Source organism: Pristiophorus japonicus, chromosome 11, assembly GCF_044704955.1.
Source record: "Pristiophorus japonicus isolate sPriJap1 chromosome 11, sPriJap1.hap1, whole genome shotgun sequence".
Lineage (NCBI taxonomy): Eukaryota > Metazoa > Chordata > Chondrichthyes > Pristiophoridae > Pristiophorus > Pristiophorus japonicus.
In genome coordinates this window covers 72,659,529-72,676,690 of record NC_091987.1, presented here as the reverse complement: position 1 = coordinate 72,676,690, position 17,162 = coordinate 72,659,529, and the positions used below count along the sequence as shown (strand labels likewise).

General features: G+C 46.4%; 1 protein-coding gene across 6 annotated transcripts in view; it reads right to left on the bottom strand.

Moving 5' to 3' along the window:
- Positions 1-17,162, bottom strand: part of spag17 (sperm associated antigen 17) — a 564,758-nt gene that overhangs the window by 230,894 nt on the left and 316,702 nt on the right. For all 6 annotated transcript variants that reach the window (XM_070893521.1, XM_070893526.1, XM_070893524.1 and 3 more), the window contains 2 exons: positions 13,454-13,632; positions 8,870-9,032 (listed from right to left, as the gene is read on the bottom strand). In XM_070893521.1, coding sequence (XP_070749622.1) covers positions 8,870-9,032; positions 13,454-13,632 — 342 coding nt within the window. The remainder of the gene's footprint in view (positions 1-8,869; positions 9,033-13,453; positions 13,633-17,162) is intronic.

The following is a 17,162-nucleotide window of genomic DNA, read 5'->3' as shown; positions in this document are numbered from 1 at the left end:
ATCACCCAGTGTAGACCCCTTTACTAAACTTGCCTCTAAAGATCGCATAATGCTAGTATCTGAGGTGGTGTCTGTGGGTGAGAGATGCAGTGAATCGGCATTTTGTTCCTCCTCTTTCTCACTCGCACTGGGAGGCTCAGGGACAGGCTGGTCATCTGGTTGCTGATTATCTGAAAGAATAAAGGCACAAGACTTGCATTAAGGTGAGGGCAGCGGGGCAGGAGTGGAGCAAGGAATGCAGACAGTATCAGGAGCTAGAAAGTGAGAAAGACTTCTGGTATGAGGGAGAAGTGGGGTGAGATAAGGAGAAGGGATGAAGATACCGTTGTTGCCCCCAAGGGGATCGAGGTTGCCGACGGCCAGTGCGCCCACCACCTGGTGCCCAATGAGTCACAGCACTCGTTCCTCAAGGTCTATAAACTGTTGGAGATGTGAGACACCCCCACCTGTTCTCTGCTGCTCCCTCCTATTGTGGGCCATCTTGGCCTGCAAGAGAAACGAATGTGTGTGAGTGAGAGTGCAGCCATGTATTTGGGAGATGTAAGTGCCATAGTTGAATAGCTGTAATTGTAGGCAAGGCGTGAGATGTGGATGTGAGTTTTAGTAGTTGTAGATGCTTGATGGGTGAGTGGTGGTTTGTGCAGTGTGTACAGACTGAGGTTCAGATGCTGGTATGTAGAATCATAGAATGGTTACAGCACTAAAGAAGCCATTCGGCCCACCGACCCCGTGCCGGCTCTCTACGAGCATCTCTGCTAATCCCACTTCCCCGCCCTTTCCCCGTAGCCTGGCAATTTAATTTCTTTCAGGTACTTATCCAACTCCCTTTTGATAGCCGTGATTGAGTCTGTCTCCACCACCCTTTCAGGCAGTGCATTCCAGATCCTAACCACTCGCTGTGCAAAAGTTTTTTCTTGTCGCCTTTGATTCTTTTGCCAATCACCTTACATCTGTGTCCTCTGGTTCTCAACCTGTCTGTCAATAGGAACTGTTTCTCTCTCTCTACTCTGTCTAAACTCCTCATGATTGTGAATACCTCTATCAAATCACCCCTTAATCTTCTCTGCTCCAAGGAGAACAACAGCTTCTATAGTCTATCCATGTAACTGAAGTCACTCATCCCTGGAATCATTTTCGTATGTCTTTTCTGCACACTCTCTCAGGCCTTCACATCCTTCCTAAAGTGCGGTGCCCAGAATTGGACACAATACTCCAGTTGAGACCGAACCAGTGTTTTATACAGGTTCATCATAATTTATAAGAACATAAGAACATAAGAATTAGGAACAGGAGTAGGCCATCTAGCCCCTCGAGCCTGCTCCGCCATTCAATAAGATCATGGCTGATCTGGCCGTGGACTCAGCTCCACTTACCCGCCCTCTCCCCGTAACCCTTAATTCCCTTATTGGTTAAAAATCTATCTATCTGTGACTTGAATACATTCAATGAGCTAGCCTCAACTGCTTCCTTGGGCAGAGAATTCCACAGATTCACAACCCTCTGGGAGAAGAAATTCCTTCTCAACTCGGTTTTAAATTGGCTCCCCCGTATTTTGAGGCTGTGCCCCCTAGTTCTAGTCTCCCTGACCAGTGAAAACAACCTCTCTGCCTCTATCTTGTCGATCCCTTTCACTATTTTAAATGTTTCTGTAAGATCACCCCTCATCCTTCTGAACTCCAACGAGTAAAGACCCAGTCTACTTAATCTATCATCATAAGGTAACTCCCTCATCTCTGGAATCAGCCCAGTGAATCGTCTCTGTACCCCTCCAAAGCCAGTATATCCTTCCTTAAGTAAGGTGACCAAAACTGCACGCAGTACTCCAGATGCGGCCTTACCAATACCCTATACAGTTGCAGCAGGACCTCCCTGCTTTTGTACTCCATCCCTCTCGCAATGAAGGCCAACATTCCATTCGCCTTCCTGATTGCCTGCTGCACCTGCAAACTAACTTTTTGGGATTCATGCACAAGGAGACCCATCTCCTCTATCTGGGAGTCTACCTTAGCCCCGACGAGGAAGCCTGGCCGGCGAACTGGCAGGAGCTGGAGGCCAAGGTCGCCGCTCGCCTAGGGCGCTGGACAGGACTGCTCCGAGTGCTGTCCTACAGGGGTCGAGCGCTAGTCATAAACCAGCTGGTGGCCGCAATGCTGTGGTACCGGCTGGTCACTTTGACCCCTCCCCCTGCGTTTGTCGCCAAGATACAGAAGAAGCTGGTGGACTTCTTCTGGAACAACAGGAAGCACTGGGTCTCTGCCGCGGTCTTGAGTCTCCCGCTTGAGGAGGGCGGTCAGTCGTTGGTGTGCGTCAGCGCCCAGCTCGCGACTTTCCGTCTTCAGACCCTGCAGAGATACCTTTACGTCGAGCCCCCTCCTAGGTGGTGCGCTCTGGCGAGGTATTTCTTCCGCCAGCAGCTCGACCTCAATTATGACACGCAGCTCCTGTTTGTGAACTTGGGGGGTGCCAGGACCGCCCTCCGGGAGCTGCCTGTCTTTTACAGGGAACTCATCAGGGTCTGGAACAAAGTCTCCACCAAGCGCAGCTCTCCGCCGGCTGGAGTGGCGGCCGTCCTGCAGGAACCGCTGCTCGGGAATCCGTACCTCCACGGCCGAGGCTTTATGTGGCGGTCGGAAGAGAGGGCTGTGGCTGGTGAGGTGACCAGGGTCAGGGACCTGCTCGATGGCGGAGGAGCGGGCTGGATGGCGCCAGACACGCTGGCGCGGCGCCTAAATTCTGCCAACGTCCGCCACGCGGCCGATGCCATCGAGTCGCTAAAAACAGCTCTGGGCCCTGACTCCGTTAGGTGCATCGAGGAGGCTCAAGCACGTGGGGCGATCCCGTCCGAACTGACCCCCGTCCGGACGGAATTCCTCATCGGCGCCAAACCCCGGAACCTCCCTCGGGGGCCGGCGCCTCACAACTTGAGCCGCCTCGGGGAAATCCCCTCCGTGCCTTTCAATTCCGCGCGGAGGGGTTTCCTGTACGGGCTGCTCCTGCACACCCTCAACGGCCGTCCGGACACGCCATGGCGTACCATCTTGCCGTCCGGAGGAGGCGGGGGTCCCCGATGGAGGGCACTCTACGCAGGGGTCCTCCCACTATTCATCGGGGACTTGGCCTGGAGGGTGGTGCACGGAGCAGTGCCGTGCAATAAATTTTTAAGCCGGTTCACGGACTCCCAGGCCGCCTGCAATTTCTGCGGTCTGGAGGAGTCCGTGTTCCATGTTTTTATTGAATGCACAAGGTTGCAGCCCCTGTTCCATTATTTGAAGGGGCTGCTCCTGAAATTCTGGCTGCACTTCAGTCCCACTCTCCTGATCTTTGGGCACCCTGTGCGGAGGGGAGCGGGTAGGTCCGAAGGCCTCCTCGTAGGACTGCTCCTGGGCACGGCCAAGGGTGCCATCAGCCGGTCCAGGCAGCGGGCGGTCGAGGGGGTCGTTCAACCTGACTGCCTGCCTCTCTTCCGCTCTTACATCCGGTCCAGGGTGTCCTTGGAGATGGAGCACGCGGTGTCCACCGGTACGCTCGCGGCCTTCCGCGAGAGGTGGGCACCGGAGGGACTGGAGTGCATCATCACGCCCGGCAACCAAATTTTAATTTGATTTTACGTTTTTTAAGTTTAATTTGTTTTAATTGCCGGTGCTTTTAGTGTCCCCCTTCCCTTTTATAGGGGGCACTGGGGAAAATTGTGATTTTAGTGCCCAAAAAAAAACCAAAAAAGAAAAACACAAAAAAAACCAAAAAAAAAAGGGGGGGGGAAAAAAAAGGGCCTTGTAAATGTCTGGAGTGTCACCCAGGTCGGGTGGCACCATTTAATGTTTTTATGTTTTGCAGGTAAACTCAAAAGAGTTTCATGCACAAGGAGACCCATCTCCTCTATCTGGGAGTCTACCTTAGCCCCGACGAGGAAGCCTGGCCGGTGAACTGGCAGGAGCTGGAGGCCAAGGTCGCCGCTCGCCTAGGGCGCTGGACAGGACTGCTCCGAGTGCTGTCCTACAGGGGTTGAGCGCTAGTCATAAACCAGCTGGTGGCCGCCATGTTGTGGTACCGGCTGGTCACTTTGACCCCTCCCCCTGCGTTTGTCGCCAAGATACAGAAGAAGCTGGTGGACTTCTTCTGGAACAACAGGAAGCACTGGGTCTCTGCGGCGGTCTTGAGGCTCCCGCTTGGGGAGGGCGGTCAGTCGTTGGTGTGCGTCAGAACCCAGCTCGCGACTTTCCGTCTTCAGACCCTGCAGAGATACCTTTACGTCGAGCCCTCTCCTAGGTGGCGTGCTCTGGCGACGTATTTCTTCCGCCAGCAGCACGGCCTCAACTACGACACGCAGCTCCTGTTTGAGAGTGTGGGAGGCGTCAGGACCGCCCTCCGGGAGCTGCCTGTCTTTTACAAGGAACTCATCAGGGTCTGGAACAAAGTCTCCACCAAGCGCAGCTCTCCGCCGGCTGGAGTGGCGGCTGTCCTGCAGGAGCCGCTGCTCGGGAATCCGTACCTCCACAACCGAGGTTTTATGTGGCGGTCGGACGAGAGGGCTGTGGCTGGTGAGGTGACAAGGGTCAGGGACCTGCTCGATGGCGGAGGAGCGGGCTGGATGGCGCCAGACACGCTGGCGCGGCGCCTAAATTCTGCCAACGTCCGCCACGCGGCCGATGCCATCGAGTCGCTAAAAAGAGCTCTGGGCCCCGACTTCGTTAGGTGCATCGAGGAAGCTCAAGCACGTGGGGAGATCCTGTCCGAACTGACCCCCGTCCGGACGGAATTCCTCATCGGCGCCAAACCCCGGAACCTCCCTCGGGGGCCCGCGCCTCACAACTTGAGCCGCCTCGGGGAAATCCCCTCCGTGCCTTTCAGTTCCGCGCGGAGGGGTTTCCTGTACGGGCTGCTCCTGCACACTCTCAACTTTGCCATCCTCGCCTGCCGTCCGGACACGCCATGGCGTACCATCTTGCCGTCCGGAGGAGGCGGGGGTCCCCGATGGAGGGCACTCTATGCAGGGGTCCTCCCACTATTCGTCGGGGACTTGGCCTGGAGGTTGGCGCACGGAGCAGTACCGTGCAACAAATTTTTAAGCCTGTTCACGGACTCCCAGGCCGCCTGCAATTTCTGCGGTCTGGAGGAGTCCGTGTTCCATGTTTTTATTGAGTGCACAAGGTTGCAGCCCCTGTTCCATTATTTGAAGGGGCTGCTCCTGAAATTCTGGCTGCACTTCAGTCCCACTCTCCTGATCTTTGGGCACCCTGTGCGGAGGGGAGCGGGTAGGTCCGAAGGCCTCCTCGTAGGACTGCTCCTGGGCACGGCCAAGGGTGCCATCAGCCGGTCCAGGCAGCGGGCGGTCGAGGGGTCGTTCAACCTGACTGCCTGCCTCTCTTCCGCTCTTACATCCAGTCCAGGGTGTCCTTGGAGATGGAGCACGCGGTGTCCACCGGTACGCTCGCGGCCTTCCGCAAGAGGTGGGCACCGGAGGGACTGGAGTGCATCATCACGCCCGGCAACCAAATTTTAATTTGATTTTACGTTTTAAAGTTTAATTTGTTTTAATTGCCGGTGCTTTTAGTGTCCCCTTCCCTTTTATAGGGGGCAATGGGGAAAAAAGGTGATTTTAGTGCCCCCAAAAAAAAAAAAAAGAAAAACAAAAAACCCCCAAAAAAACCAAAAAAAAGAGGGCCTTGTAAATGTCTGGTGTGTCATCCAGGTCGGGTGGCACCGATTTAATGTTTTTGTTTTGCAGATAAACTCCAAAAAGAGTTTCATGCACAAGGACCCCCAGGTCCCTCTGCACCTCAGCATGTTGTAATTTCTCCCCATTCAAATAATATTCCCTTTTACTGTTTTTTTTCCCCAAGGTGGATGACCTCACACTTTCCGACATTGTATTCCATCTGCCAAACCTTCGCCCATTCGCTTAACCTATCCAAATCTCTTTGCAGCCTCTGTGTCCTCTACACAACCTGCTTTCCCACTAATCTTAGTGTCATCTGCAAATTTTGTTACACTACACTCTGTCCCCTCTTCCAGGTCATCTATGTATATTGTAAACAGTTGTGGTCCCAGCACCGATCCCTGTGGCACACCACTAACCACCGATTTCCAACCCGAAAAGGACCTATTTATCCCGACTCTCTGCTTTCTGTTTGCTAGCCAATTCTCTATCCATGCTAATACATTTCCTCTGACTCGGCGTACCTCTATCTTCTGCAGTAACCTTTTGTGTGGTACCTTATCGAATGCCTTTTGGAAATCTAAATACACCACATCCATCGGTACACCTCTATCCACCATGCTCGTTATATCCTCAAAGAATTCTAGTAAATTAGTTAAATATGATTTCCCCTTCATGAATCCATGCTGCGTCTGCTTGATTGCACTATTCCTATCTAGATGTCCCGCTATTTCTTCCTTAATGATAGTTTCAAGCATTTTCCCCACTACAGATGTTAAACTAACCGGCCTATAGTTACCTGCCTTTTGTCTGCCCCCTTTTTTAAACAGAGGCGTTACATTAGCTGCTTTCCAATCCGCTGGTACCTCCCCAGAGTCCAGAGAATTTTGGTAGATTATAACGAATGCATCTGCTATAACTTCCGCCATCTCTTTTAATACCCTGGGATGCACTTCATCAGGACCAGGGGACTTGTCTACCTTGAGTCCCATTAGCCTGTCCAGCACTACCCCCCTAGTGATAGTGATTGTCTCAAGGTCCTCCCTTCCCACATTCCTGTGACCAACAATTTTTGGCATGGTTTTTATGTCTTCCACTGTGAAGACCGAAGCAAAATAATTTTTTAAGGTCTCAGCCATTTCCACATTTCCCATTATTAAATCCCCCTTCTCATCTTCTAAGGGACCAACATTTACTTTAGTCACTCTTTTCCATTTTATATACCTGTAAAAGCTTTTACTATCTGTTTTTATGTTTTGCGCAAGTTTACCTTCGTAATCTATCTTTCCTTTCTTTATTGCTTTTTTAGTCATTCTTTGCTGTTGTTTAAAATTTTCCCAATCCTCTAGTTTCCCACTAACGTTGGCCACCTTATATGATTTGATACTCTCCTTTATTTCCTTGGTTATCCACGGCTGGTTATCCCTTCTCTTACCACCCTTCTTTTTCACTGGAATATATTTTTGTTGCGCACTATGAAAGAGCTCCTTAAAAGTCCTCTACTGTTCCTCAATTGTGCCACCGTTTAGTCTGTGTTTCCAGTCTACTTTAGCCAACTCTGCCCTCATCCCACTGTAGTCCCCTTTGTTTAAGCATAGTACGCTCGTTTCTGACACAACTTCCTCACCCTCAATCTGTATTACAAATTCAACCATACTGTGATCACTCATTCCGAGAGGATCTTTTACTTGGAGATCATTTATTTTTCCTGTCTCATTACACAGGACCAGATCTAAGATAGCTTGCTCCCTTGTAGGTTCTGTTACATACTGTTCTAAGAAACAATCCCGTATGCATTCTATGAATTCCTCCTCCAGGCTACCCCGTGCGATTTGAGTTGACCAATCGATATGTAGGTTAAAATCCCCCATGCTTTTGTACTCTATACCTCTATTCATGAAGCCCAGGATCCTGCATGCTGTTTTAACTGCTTTCTCAACCTGCCCGGTCACCTTCAACGATTTGTGCACATATAACCCTAGGTCCTTCTGTTCATGTACCCCCTTTAGGATTATACCCTTTAGTTTATATTGTCTCTCCTCGTTCTTCCTACCAAAATGTATTACTTCACACTTTTCTGCATTAATTTTCATCTGCCATATGCATATCCATTCCACCAGCTTGCCTATGTCCTCTTGAAGTCTATCACTATACATCCAGGTTTTGTGTCATCTGCAGATTTTGAAATTGTGCCCTCTACACCCACATCCAAGTCATTAATATATATGTCACGAAAAGCAGTGGTCCTAGTCCCGACCCCTGGGGAACACCACTGTATACCATCATCTAATGCCTCCAATGCCTGGTCGCTGAAATGGCAAGCTCTCTCCCTGGGAGTGGGATCAACAATGACCATCAGCGGATTCAGTTGCTTGTAGGTCGCCTTCACGGCCAGCAATGTTGATAATGAGGATCTGAACAATGATGGATCCTCCCCTTTAAGAACTGAAAGGAGCCAGTGTGAAGGATCGTTCCCGATTGCACTGCATCTGAAATTAATTATTGCTCTGATGGGAGAGCCCCTGCAGCACCCTACTGAGGTCATTAGTGCTTGATTTAGCGCTTGATTTCTTCCCTGGAGCGCTAACAGCCAATTTAGTGGAAGCTCAGAATCATTAGGGACGTTACTGAAATTCTAGCCCAAAGTAACTTGCCAGCTTCTTTCTAACAAAGTGATAAACTTGCATCACAAAGCCTTTATGCTTTCTTTCTTTTCCTACTGAAATCTTTTTTGACCTCTGACTCTTCCTTGCCCTACTCTCAAGTTCATCAAAAAAAACGGTTTACTCTTTTATAAAGTTAATGTACTTTGATTTAAATTCAAGAAACAAATATCGCATTCATCATCTATCTTTTGAAACTTTTTACTATCTCTGATGAGTAATTGCATATTTATTTTTTGAAACTGAGAAATCTCTTTCCATAGAATGGAAGTGCTTACTTTCTGTACTTGTATAAATAGGAGAGTTGACAGGGGCTTTTTGTTTGATAACCCTCCTTGGATGTCTTACTACATTAAAGGTGAGATATAAATGCAGGCTTATTTTTGGTGCTTTGTGCTATTTTCACAAGTAATGACCACTCACGCAACAAAGTGGCATTTGGTGAGGTCATCAGGTGTGTGGAATAAAACTGATACCTGGCATTCAGGTATTCAGCTCAGAATGCATTCCCCATCAGTCTCACAAATGGTTAGCTGTTTTCCCTCGTTACCTTTCTTATTTCCTTCATCACTGATGACTCTTTTTAGTTCCTTTTCATCCTTTGGTTCTTGAGCACCATGATCAAGCTGGCTGCTTGCCATTGTGGGTGGTTGGGGAACGGAGATAGGACCTGAATCTGGACTTCTGCTCACAGTTCCATCAGCAAACAGAATCTAGCAAAATATAAATTGTGAAATAAATTACAGAAAGTACTGTACTTACAATAAGGATGTACAATATTTACATTACTCACTGGAAATTGTCCATCGATACAGTAGATATGTCAGAATAATTTGCACAGATGTGTAAAACTATATTAAATATATAGGCCCGGAATTTGCGGTCGGGTTGACAATGAACTGTTAGTGTTCGCCATCATTCCGCCTTTGAAACTGCATGCGAAAATCCTGGAGTTGCAGTCAGTCAGTGACAGCTCCAACGCAGGATGTGCTGTGCTCCCCCTACAGAGCCAGCAATCTGTGAAATCAGACAAATCATTCAGCTCTTCTGCAGTATAAACGCTGACAAATTCCTCACTAAAAGTTAGACCCAAAGGGATTAGATGTAACTGGGGTTTTGACAGCGTTAACCTCGGTTTGGAAACATAATTTTAATTTTGTGATGTGAAATTTGTCCATTTTAATTAAAATTAAAATTTTTAAGAAACTTTTCAAAAATGTTTTACATTTTTTTTTAAGTTTGTCCATCTTTATTTCAGGTTTGCCTTTTCCCCATGCGAGAGCCACAATCTTTCTTTTGCTCTCTCCAACTATTTTAAAAAGTAAGAATTTTAAGAGCTTGCTTACCTCCTTGTTCACTGTGAGAATTTTGCATTTTGATTGGCTGCTTAGACAACCTGTTGACATCATAACAGTTCACACAAGGGGATTCCCACTACAGTTCGTTGATTTGAATTGAAGATCGGAAACCCGGAGATCTTGACACAGGGATTGCAGGATCCTTGTGCGAAGCATACTTCGGGACCAGCAGTGATGCCTTTGCTTCGCTGCTGAGTGTAAATTCCGGGCCATAGTCGTTGATTTCCTGTCGGGTTGCTCATGGAGTAAAAACAATTGTTCCCCTCTTGTTGTAGCGGTCTCTTCTTGTCTCCCATTCTAATTCTTTTTGTATCAAATTAATAACAGCCCAGATATGGGTGGGAATATTCAAAGCAGGCGATAATGACGGGGAGACTTTGTGGCCTAGAAATTGGATCGCACATCTCCCGATTTTCAGGCATGCGCTGCCCTGTGGTCGTCCAGGGTGCCCACCCGAAACAGGTGTACGGCCCATTGTCTATGCAAATCTATGTCTAAGGCCCCTTTCCTAAATTGGATTGCAACTGACACCGTGTTTACTGCAGTCAGTTATCAGCAGCCAAATTGACAGTCTTTTAAGGGACTGCTTGAGGCTGCCACTAAAAAGTAAATAATAAATGTTTTACTTACCTGAATGTAGATCCAGAAGGAGCAGGACAGTTCTTCCTGGCTCCTCATTACAACTACGGACCACTGCCTGTCACCACTTGCACCCCCTCTCGATTTCCTCCTCCCCGCCTCCCGCAAGCCACTACACCAACCCAAGGTAGGTTCAGTGCTGGCTTCCCCACTGACTGATCATCATCTTCGTAACTGGTGCACGGCCTTTTTGGGCCCTGCTGGTGTATTACACCAGTCACATCCTGATAATGCAAGAGGACCAAATCTGCGAGGTCCTCTTGCTCATCAGATTTAGTTTGGCCATTTGTAGTTTGGTGTGAACCAATTTCAAGGTCCATAGGTCACATTTCCTATTACTGTACCACCACAGCAATGCTGAATGCAAATAATGTCAACATGATACTGGTGCTTAATCATAGAACCATGGAAAATTACAGCATGGAAGAAGGCCATTTTGGCCCATCGAGTCTGTGCCTGTTGACAAAGAGCTAGGCAGCTTAATCCTACTTTCCAGCTCTTGGTCCATAGCCTTGTAGGTTACGGCACTTCAAGTGCATATCCAGGTACTTTTAAAAATGTGGTTAAGGTTTCTGGCTCTACCAAACTTCAGGTAGTGAGTTCCAGACCATCAACATCCTCTGGGTGAAACAAATTCCCCTTAATTCCCCACTAAACCTCCTATGATTAACTTTGAATCTATGCCCCTGGTTGTTGACCTCTCTATTAAGGGAAATACATCCTTCCTATCCATCCGATCTAGGCTGCTCATAAATTTATACACCTCAATAAACCCAGCCTATCGAATCTTTCCTCATTGCTAAAATTCTTCAGTCCAGGCAACATTCTCGTAAATCTCCTCTGTACCCTCTCTGATGCAATCACATCTTTCCTGTAGTGTGATGACCAGAACTGCACGCAATACTCTAGCTGTGGCCTAACTAATGTTTTATGCAGTTCAAGCATAACCTCCCTGCTCTTGTATTCTATGCCTTGGTTAATAAAGGCAAGTATTCCATTTGCCTTCTTAACCACCATATCTACCTGGCCTGTTAGCTTCAGGGATCTGTGGACACGCACTCCAAGTTCCCTTTGTTCCTCTACACTTCTCAGTGTCCTACCATTTATTGTGTATTCCCTTGCCTTGTTAGCCCTCCCCAAGTGCATTACGTCACACTTCTCTGGATTGAATTCCAGTTGCATCTGTTCTGCCCACCTGATCAGTTCACTGATGTCTTCCTGCAGTCTACAGCATTATTAACCACATGGCCAACTTTTGTGTCATCTGCAAACTTTTTCATCATACCCCCCATATTCACATCTAAATCATTGAAATATACCACACAAAGCAAGGGATTTAGTACTGAGCCCTGTGGAAGCCCACTGGAAACAGCCTTCCAGTCACAAAACCATCCATCGATCATCATCCTTTGCTTCCTGCCTCTTTTTGGATCCAACTTGACACTTTGCCCTGGATCCCATAGACTTTTATTTTCGTGACCAGTCTGCCATGTGGGACCTTATGAAAAGCCTTGCTAAAATCCATATAGACTACATCAAATGCATCGACCCTCTCGTTACCTCCTTAAAAAATTCAATCAAATTAGTCAGACGCGACCTTCCCGTAACAAATCCATGCTGACTGTCCTTGACTAACACGTGTCTTTCTAAATGTAGATTTATCCTGACCCTTAGAATTTTTTACAATAATTTTCCCACCACCGAAGATAGGCTGACTGGCCTGCAATTACTCGGTCTATCCTTTCTCCCTTTTTAAACAACGGTACAACGTTAGCTGTCCTCCAGTCCTCTGGCACCACACCTGTAGCTAGAGAGGATTAGAAAATGATGGTAAGAGTCTCAGCTATTTCCTCTCTTGCTTCCCTTAACACCATGGGGTACATTTCTTCTGGGCTTGGGGGTTTTAACACTTTTAAAGATGCTAAAACCCTTAATACTTCCTCTCTCACAATGTTTATTTCATCTAATATTTCTAATATCTAATATCTAATATTAATGTTGCTAAATGGTAGCAGAAAGCCCAGACCTGCCCATGTTGCACTTCATTAAGTTTTTTGATAGAAATGGTGGTCAGACTAAAATGTAGTCACCTTCCACTGTGTGCAGCAATGCAAATGATGGGTTTGGGATGGAATGACGTCATCTTCCTTAAATTACACTTTACAGTCTGTCCATGTAATGAACACCTGTATTTAACAGACATTTCTTGACTGCAGGGTCCGTGCCAGGAGCATTCAGCCCGACATAGCCTATCTGCAGAAATAGTGTGTCATAGAATCATAGAATCATAGAAATTTACAGCACGGAAGGAGGCCATTTTGGCCCATCGTGTCCGCGCCGGCCAACAAGTGGCTATCCAGCCTAATCCCACTTTCCAGCTCTAGGTCCATAGCCCTGAAGGTTGCAGCACTTCACGTGCACATCCAAGTACTTTTTAAATGTGTTGAGGGTTTCTGACTCTACCATCCTTTCAGGCAGTGAGTTCCAGATTCCCACAGTCCACTAATATCTAGTATTCACTGACTCTCAAAGCTACTTTTAACATTTTAAACAAATTATTCATTCATGGGATGTGGGCGTCATTGGCAAGACCAACATTTATTGCCCATCTCTAAATGCCCTTGAAAAGGTGGTGGTGAGCTATCTTTTTGTACCGCTGTAGTTTGTGTGGTGAAAGTGCTCCCATAGTGCTGTTAGGTTAGGAGTTCCAAGGATTTTGACCCAGCAATGATGATGCTGCCCTGAGGAACAACGATGTACTGGGGCTGAGATGATTGGCCTCCAACAACCACAAGCATCTTCCTTTGTACTAGGTATGAATCCATCCAGGTGAGAGTTGCCCCCCTCCCGATTCCCATTCACTCTCACCTCATTTCTGGAATTCAATTATTTTGTCCATCTTTAAATGAATCTTTGTCTCATTTTCTACAAGACCACTTTAAGTCAGTTAAAAAATATTATGCTTGCTACTAATGTTGCGTTGATTCAGGTAGATTTTCCAGTTCCACCTGTCAAAGCAACTGGGAAATATACTCTTGTGATAGTAACTACAGCTGTGTTCAACGGAACAGAATTGAAATAGGGAAATAGCTTTTAATACTTTGCAGATATAATTGAATAAATCAATAATGCATTACCTCAGTGGATCCATCCATCATGTATTTTACCACAGTTCCCTGGAGTGTAATGACTCTTGATGCCTCCTGCATGGCAGGCCATTTCCGTGCTGCCTCACAGGGCTGGGAGCCTTTAGTTTTAATAGGATAACTCTGACGCAGCAGTATTCTTTCTTCAGACATATCTTCATTTTTTATACCTTGAAATATCAAAGAAAGTTGACAATATGACAATGTTTAGGTATATGTAAACTTATGGGAAAACAACTGTAGCCTACGAGCACACTAATTAGTACAGCAAAATTGGTTGTGAATATTCTGCTCTATTCTCAGAGACATACTTTGAAAGCTGCCCACATAGCAGGAAGGGATTTAATATTTCTTCCTCTTGACCATAGTTGTTAAGAAGTTGTAGTTATGTTTGGAGAGTTGAAGTTAAAGCATGTTTTGCACACATGCTATGTATTACATTTGAAGCTGCAACATTCAGGGTACCGTGGCAAACTTTCTTAACGTGTTAAACTTTTCCTTACCTGTACCAATGACATGTTACCAGTTATCATGCACAACAGAGTTCTGAGGAGGGTGCCCCTCTGACCCAAAGAAGGTAACTCGTTTTTGCTTTACAGAGAGCTTTAAACTCATTAGTGTGGGGGGACAGGGTTTAGGTGAGCGGAAATTTAAAAAGCCAAAGAATAAGGAGAAGGCAATAGAGCAGGGTAACACTGGGGGAAATGAAAAACAGAGCATGACAGGAAGGGACAGAATGTATAAACATAAAAGTGCATCAGGAAGTGGGGTCAAAGCAGGAAAAAATGGTAAAAAAAACAAATTTAAAAGCTCTTTATCTGAATGCACGCAGCATTCGTAACAAAATAGATGAGTTGATGACACAAATAAGATACAAATGGGTATGATCTGATAGCTGTTATGTATGTAAGTAAACCTTACCAAAATGTAAGACTTGCCACTAGGGGGCATACCTGTGGGAGACCTAAGGGTCACCTGTGCACCCTGGGGCAAGCAGGTATAAAAGGTGACTCACCATGCTGCTTCCCCACTCTGGAGTCTGAATAAAGAGACCAAGGTCACAACAGTTTGAGCTTGCAATACAGTCCTGTGGATTTATTCTGAACATAACAAATTGGCGACGAGTAACGAATCATGAACTTTCACGGGGTAATGACTGCCGTTGGTGTTCTTGAGAGATTTGTTGAGTGTAATGATTGGGAAGCCCTCATTGAGCACCTCGACCAGTACTTTGTGGCCAACGTATGGACAAGGCTGAGATGGCGACCAAGCGCAGGGCGATTCTCCTCACCGTATGTGAGGCTTCGATATATGGCATCCTCAAAAATTTGCTGGCACCGGTCAAACCAACGGACAAACATAGAAACATAGAAAATGCAGGAGTAGGCCATTTGGCCCTTCGAGCCTACACTACCATTCAATATGATCATGGCTGATCATGCAACTTCAGTACCCCATTCCCGCTTTCTGTCCATACCCCTTGAGCCCTTTAGCCGTAAGGGCCACATCCAACTCCCTTTTGAATATATCTAACGAACTGGCCTCAACAACTTTCTGTGGTAGAGAATTCCACAGGTTCACAATTCTCTGAGTGAAGAAGTTTCTCCTCATCTTGGTCCTAAATGGCTTACCCCTTATCCTTAGACTGTGACCCCAGGTTCTGGACTTCCCCAACATCGGGAACATTCTTCCTACATCTAACCTGTTCAATCCCCTCAGAATTTTAAATGTTTCTATGAGATCCCCTCTCACTCTTCCAAATTCCAGTGAATATAAGCCGAGTCGATCCAGTCTTTCTTCAGATGTCAGTCCTGCCATCCCGGGAATCAGTCTGGTGAACCTTTGCTACACTCCCTCAATTGCAAGAGTGTCCTTCCTCAGATTAGGAGACCAAAACTGTACACAATATTCAAGGTGTGGCCTCACCAAGACCCTGTACAACTGCAGTAAGACCTCCCTGCTCCTATACACAAATCCTTTCGCTACGAAGGCCAACTTGCCATTTGCCTTCTTAACTGCCTGCTGTACCTGCATGCCAACTTTCAATGACTGATGTACCATGACACTCAGGTCTCGTTGCACCTTCCTTTTTCCTAATCTGTCACCACTCAGATAATATTCTGCGTTCCTGTTTTTGCCACCAAAGTGGATAACCTCACATTTATCTACATTATACTGCATCTGCCATGCATTTGCCCACTTACCTAACCTGTCCAAGTCACCCTGCAGCCTCTTAGCATCCACCTCACAGCTCACACTGCTACCTAGCTTAGTGTCATCTGCAAACTTGGAGATATTACATTCAATTCCTTCGTCCAAATCATTAATGTATATTGTAAATAGCTGGGGTACCAGCACTGAACCTTGCGGTACCCCACTAGTCACTGCCAGCCATTCTGAAAAGGACCAGTTTATTCCTACTCTTTGCATCCTGTCTGCCAACCAGTTTTCTATCCATGTCAATACATTATCCCCAATACCATGTGCTTTAATTTTGCACACTAATCTCTTGTATGGGACCTTGTCAAAATCCTTTTGAAAGTCCAAATAGACCATATCCACTGGTTCTCCCTTGTCCACTCTACTAGTTACATGTTCAAAAAATTCAAGAAGATTTGTCAAGCATGATTTCTCATTTATAAATCCATGCTGCCTTGGACTGATCCTGTCACTGCTTTCCAAATGCGCTGCTATTTCATCTTTAATAATTGATTCCAACATTTTCCCCACTACCGATGTCAGACTAACTGGTCTATAATTCTGTGTTTTCTCTCTCCCTCCTTTTTAAAAAAGTGAGGTTACATTAGCTATGCTCCAATCCATAGGAACTGATCCAGAGTCTATAGAATGTTGAAAAATGACTACCAATGCATCCACTATTTCGTGGGCCACTTCCTTAAGTACTCTGGGATGCAGACTATCAGGCGCTGGGGATCTATCAGCCTTCAATCCCATCAATTTCCCTCACACAATTTCCTGACTAATAATGATTTCCTTCAGTTCTTCCTTCTCGCTAGACCCTCGGTCCCCTAGTATTTCCGGAAGGTTACTGGTGTCTTCCTTAGTGAGGACAGAACCAAAGTATTTGTTCAATTGGTCTGCCATTTCTTTGCTCCCCATTATAAATTCACCTGATTCTGACTGCAAGGGACCTACATTTGTCTTTGCTAATCGTTTTCTCTTCACATATCTATAGAAGCTTTTGCAGTCAGTTTTTATGTTACCTGCAAGCTTACTCTCATACTCCATTTCCCCCCCTGCTAATTAAACTCTTTGTCCTTCTCTGCTGAATTCTAAATTTCTCCCAGTCCTCAGGTTTGCTGCTTTTTCTGGCCAAGTTATATGCCCCTTCCTTGGATTTAACACTATTCCTAATTTCCCTTGTTAGCCACGGTTGAGCCACCTTCCCCATTTTATTTTTATGCCAGACAGGGATGTACAATTGTTGAAGTTCATCCATGTGATCTTTAAATGTCTGCCATTGCCTATCCACTGTCAACCCTTTAAGTGTCATTCGCCAGCCTATCCTAGCCAATTCACGTCTCATACCATCGAAGTTATCTTTCTTTAAGTTCAGGACCCTAGTCTCTGAATTAACTGTCTCTGAATTAACTCTCCATCTTAATGAAGAATTCTACCATATTATAGACACTCTTCCCCAAGGGGCCTCGCACAAGAAGATTGCTAATGAATCCGTTCT